At 38.4% G+C, this 4,457-nt stretch overlaps 1 protein-coding gene across 1 annotated transcript; it reads right to left on the bottom strand.

The window, feature by feature from the left end:
* Positions 1-1,977: 1,977 nt before the first annotated feature.
* LOC142045522 (arg8-vasotocin receptor-like) lies at positions 1,978-4,159 on the bottom strand. The gene is made up of 2 exons (XM_075059119.1): positions 3,244-4,159; positions 1,978-2,177 (listed from the first exon to the last, which is right to left on the bottom strand). Exons 1-2 carry the CDS (start codon positions 4,157-4,159, stop codon positions 1,978-1,980), a joined length of 1,116 nt encoding a protein of 371 aa, XP_074915220.1.
* Between the last annotated feature and the right edge of the window lie 298 nt (positions 4,160-4,457).

The raw sequence follows: 4,457 nt of genomic DNA, 5'->3' as shown, positions 1-4,457 counted from the left end.
TTTGAATGCCTGTTTTCCTTGCAAATGTATACCTTTTTTCTGAGGTCTTCAACGTGTTTTGCTGCAAATCCAGTAGTGCAATGACACAGGTAATTCCCTGAAGCATTTCTATTTACAGTTCCTTTCAACACTGCATATTTTACTATGTAACTAACTGCAGTCAAAGGAAGTAGAAAAACAAAAAAAACCCCACCATTAACTATTGGAATAAGTCCTAAGGGCAAACTTGACTGAGAGCTAATTTGACTGGAAGTCTTAGAAAGTCAGTGGCTGAATATAACAAATATCCTATCAACAGTATGGATTGTATCTTGGATGTTCATACCCCAGATACGGACACTGTCACTTGAGTTACAGAATTGCTCTAACAGGGAATGTGTTGTGGGGTAGAATTAACACCTATTAATTAAAGAGAGGGAAAAACAAAACCCAGCAAGAAAAAAGTATCAATTACAATTATGAGAGACTTCATACAGATTCTTCCCATTCCTGTCTGGCTCTGGTACTATCTTCATCCACCTTCTTCCTCTGCGTACTTGCCAGAGACCTGTTGTTCTTGCCAGCTGGACTGGGACACTAGCTTTTCCCGTCATAAAGAACAGCAATATTTGGTTCGTACCCCTATCTGGTCTAACTATACGGGGAACAGAAACCATAGAATATTCAGGCGTACCAGCACACATTAACCAGAATTGTTAACTATTCATTGTACGGCAGCACTTCTCACAATCCAATCAGTGTTTAGTGTAAATCAGTATTTTGAGTACAATTTAAAGACTATTAACCCCACACACACTTTTATAGCTGTCCTGTTGAAATTTGAGATTGCTAGCACTCATAAAAATGAAATGTGAATAGCACTGATGAAACACAGTATAATGTAGGCAGATGATATGCAAGTATCACCAAGAATCTCTGTGAATACAGCTCTGTTCTCACCTGAAAGAGCCTTGCTGATATTCCTTCCATACTCCTCTGATTAGATTGCAGGCGCTGAAAGGGGAATAAATAGCTACCTGCATAAAACACCCACAAACTAGCAAGCAAATGGCATTTTGAGGTAAAGAGATGCAGATTTATTTTTATCACAAAGGGGAAATAATTGAATTTGAGCCTGAAGGGGTTCTAAGCACTCTCTGTCAATAAACTGCATGCCAGAACAAATAGGTCTTAATACCAAATGAAAGTGTACATTCTTAGCACCCATTTTTATTTAAAGTATGTATAGGTATGTGTACGGTTGGGGGGGAGGTGTTCAGTTAACTGCTTGCACATCAGGGAACGCATGGAAGATCAAATCCCATGGTGTGAAGCCACAAACCTGGACTGCTACTATGCCACCGATACCTGTGATTCACGGTGGCATTTGGAATTGAAGTAGGTGTGCAGTGTCACAAGGACACTAAATTAATTTTTAAAAATTATACTAAGCTGCTTGGCATTTTATAAATGTATATAAGGAGTTAATTTAAAACAGGTATTAATAATAGCTGGCAAAGGATTTTTCTGACTTTCTGCTGCCTTCTCAAGATTTGCCAGACTGTCCCCCAATCACACCAGAATGATGAACAATTCATGGTTCAATCTGAAAACATATTCAAGTCTAATTATGTCAGATTCCTTTGCAATTATGTTTCAATTTGTTGGGCCAGTTAGTTGCAAAATTTTACTACTTAGAAATCCAGAATAACGGAAGCAAAAGTAGTTTAGGACAGAAAATATCTAAGATACTTTCATATATCTTTGTCAGTCTTTACAAGAATTCATTTTGATAACACAGTGATGATGGAAGTACTGAGTCAGGCTTGCACAACACAGAAACTTCCTGTATATGCTACAGAACTGCAGAGAAATATATTTACATAACAAAAGACAATTTTACAGCTTCCTTATCCACAAAACCAGGGATGGTGGTAAAATATCGGTATGTCTTGTGAACATAGCAAATGTAACAAAACAACAAAAAGCATTCAACATTTATGCAGAAATACTGTTTTCCTCAGGGTCTCTGTCTACGAGATGAATACTCCCCGTGATCATCGATTCCTCTTGAGCCGAGGTGTTCTCCTGCTGCTTATTTGTGCAATACGGAATGTGGCCACAAAAATACATGTAAATCCATGGGTTGGTGCAACTATTTAGATTGCCAAGGAGCATGATAATGGTGAATGCTGAACCTAGAATGAAATAGTTAAAGGAATAACAGAGTCAATAAAGCACTTGTACCAATAAGTAACATCTTCACAGTCTCCTGCTTTCTGGTGTGCCTGTTCACACATTAAAGTTAATCTAATAGTAGGAAATTCCCATTTATTCAATGCAATTTGTAATTGTTGAAAGTATGAAGCACACTGTATTGTATGCATTTCAGAGCTAAATAGTTCCATATAGCTCTTTTTTGATGTAACTGCATTAAATTTAAAAGCAATTACTAATCTGCCATACAGATACAGATAAATACAGATATAGATATTGATGTAAATATATGTAGATTAAGACTGAAATTCACACTGACAGGAAGAAGTCTTAAAACAAAGATCAGAAGATTTTTTTTCTCCATCAGACAGAGCTATTATCTTTCTTTTTCCTTTGGTTTATATCTCCGAGTTTAGAATAGGTGAATTTAAATAAAGTCACGTACAGAGTCTGCCTTTCACAAAGAGGCAATACTATAAGTTTGACAAGATTAATCTTGCTTACAGCATGGTGTTCTTTGATACCTCTCTCTCAGGCTTGCTTTTTTGCTTTATAAACAGCTGTTTTACAACTTTTAATTGTTTCATATTGAACTACAGAGATTTCATCAATATGATTTCAATATTTTTAAAAAAATCAGATGTCTTATAACACCACTGTTCTATCCAGTAAATAAGGAGCTAATTACTCCTTTTCAGCTCAAGACCCCCAAATACTGCTGCTGTAATATCTAAAATCTCTAAAAGTCTGAACCATTGCTGCAGCAAATGATACTTTTCACTGTGCTGTTCGTTAATCTTTAAATGGTTAATCACTCAAAACACACACACAAAATACAGACTTGTACGATGTTTTGATCACATAACACATCAAGTTCTCTGTACTTAACTAAATAGAGCAGATAATCGATCCAGGAATTTCTTTTTAATCATACTCCAATGATCACATGTAACTTTTACACAAAAGCAAAGTGCAAACATAAAGCAATATAGCAATGTGCTAGCCTGCTATGAAGTTAGTTACGAATGAGGATGGAGAGTATCTTACCTTCGGTCACGACACTGGGGAACCACACAGACCACAGCTGTGCAATGAAGAAAGGTGACCAACAGAGAACATACGCGACAACTGTCACCACTGTCATTTTTACAGTCTTGATCATAGCCTTTGAAATACAGTTCACACTGCTTGCTCGGGATGGCAGGACTTGCTTCTGATTTGTTACTTCATATTCATTCTGGTTTTTCACATATATATTTCTTTTGATTATTTTGCAAATCTTAACCTGGCACATGATAAGGATGGCTGAGGGAATGAAGAATATAACTACAAAAATCCAAGTCACATATGCCCTTGGGCCCCATGGCTGAACAAATTCACCCCAACATTCAAAGATGCCTGGAGATATTTCAGTCTTAGAAAAGATAAATACCTGTGGTAGGCTAAGAATCAGTGATATAGACCAGCTGGTGCAAATGGGGATGTTCCAGAGAGCTCTCTTCTTTTGGAAAGTGACCATAGGGTAGCAAACCGCTTGGTATCTGTCCACTGTCATGACCACTATCATGTAAGTAGAGGCAAACATGCCCAGCAACTGTAGATACTTGATAATTCTGCACAAGAAATCTGGCCCTATGAAAACATCTGTAATATCCCATATGAGTTGAGGAAGCACTTGAAAAAAGGCTACCACTAAGTCAGCGATGCTGAGGTGAAGCATGAACACATACATCCTAGAGAGCTTCTTTCTTCTTCGCCACAGCACCAGTATGAGAATAAAATTGCCCACGGACGCTGTCAGAAATATGACCCCCAGTACGGCAATCTCTACTTGAGCTAATTGCTCATCTCTTTCTGGTCTTCCAACAGGATCTGACTGATTTGTCAAACTCAGGAATCTGTGAGGAGAAGGACTCTCAGTCTGATGTGTGTTATCCTGCATAGGAAATGAAAAATTCTTCATAGTGCACAGAAGCTACTTACTTACAGTAGCTGCTACTTGCGACTCAGGTTGACAGCTGTGAAGTACTGGCTAGCAAACAGACCAGCCTGGGTTCGGGTTTCGGTATATCTTCAAGCAAATCTCCTCCTGTTTGTGTGAACTAAAGCAGTGGGACCTGGCTCCTGATAAAATTCTGTCTCTTGCTGGCATGCAAAAAGGCTTTATATAGGCTCCCAGCAGACAGAGCCTTATGTAACTGCAGAGCCCTCGGGTAGGCTGCAGGGACCGCAGCCAATGGCAGATCGAGCCACACAATTGG

Source organism: Buteo buteo, chromosome 28 (assembly GCF_964188355.1).
Source record: "Buteo buteo chromosome 28, bButBut1.hap1.1, whole genome shotgun sequence".
Lineage (NCBI taxonomy): Eukaryota > Metazoa > Chordata > Aves > Accipitriformes > Accipitridae > Buteo > Buteo buteo.
The sequence above is the reverse complement of the archived record's forward strand: the minus strand, read 5'-3'. Positions and strand labels throughout refer to the sequence as shown.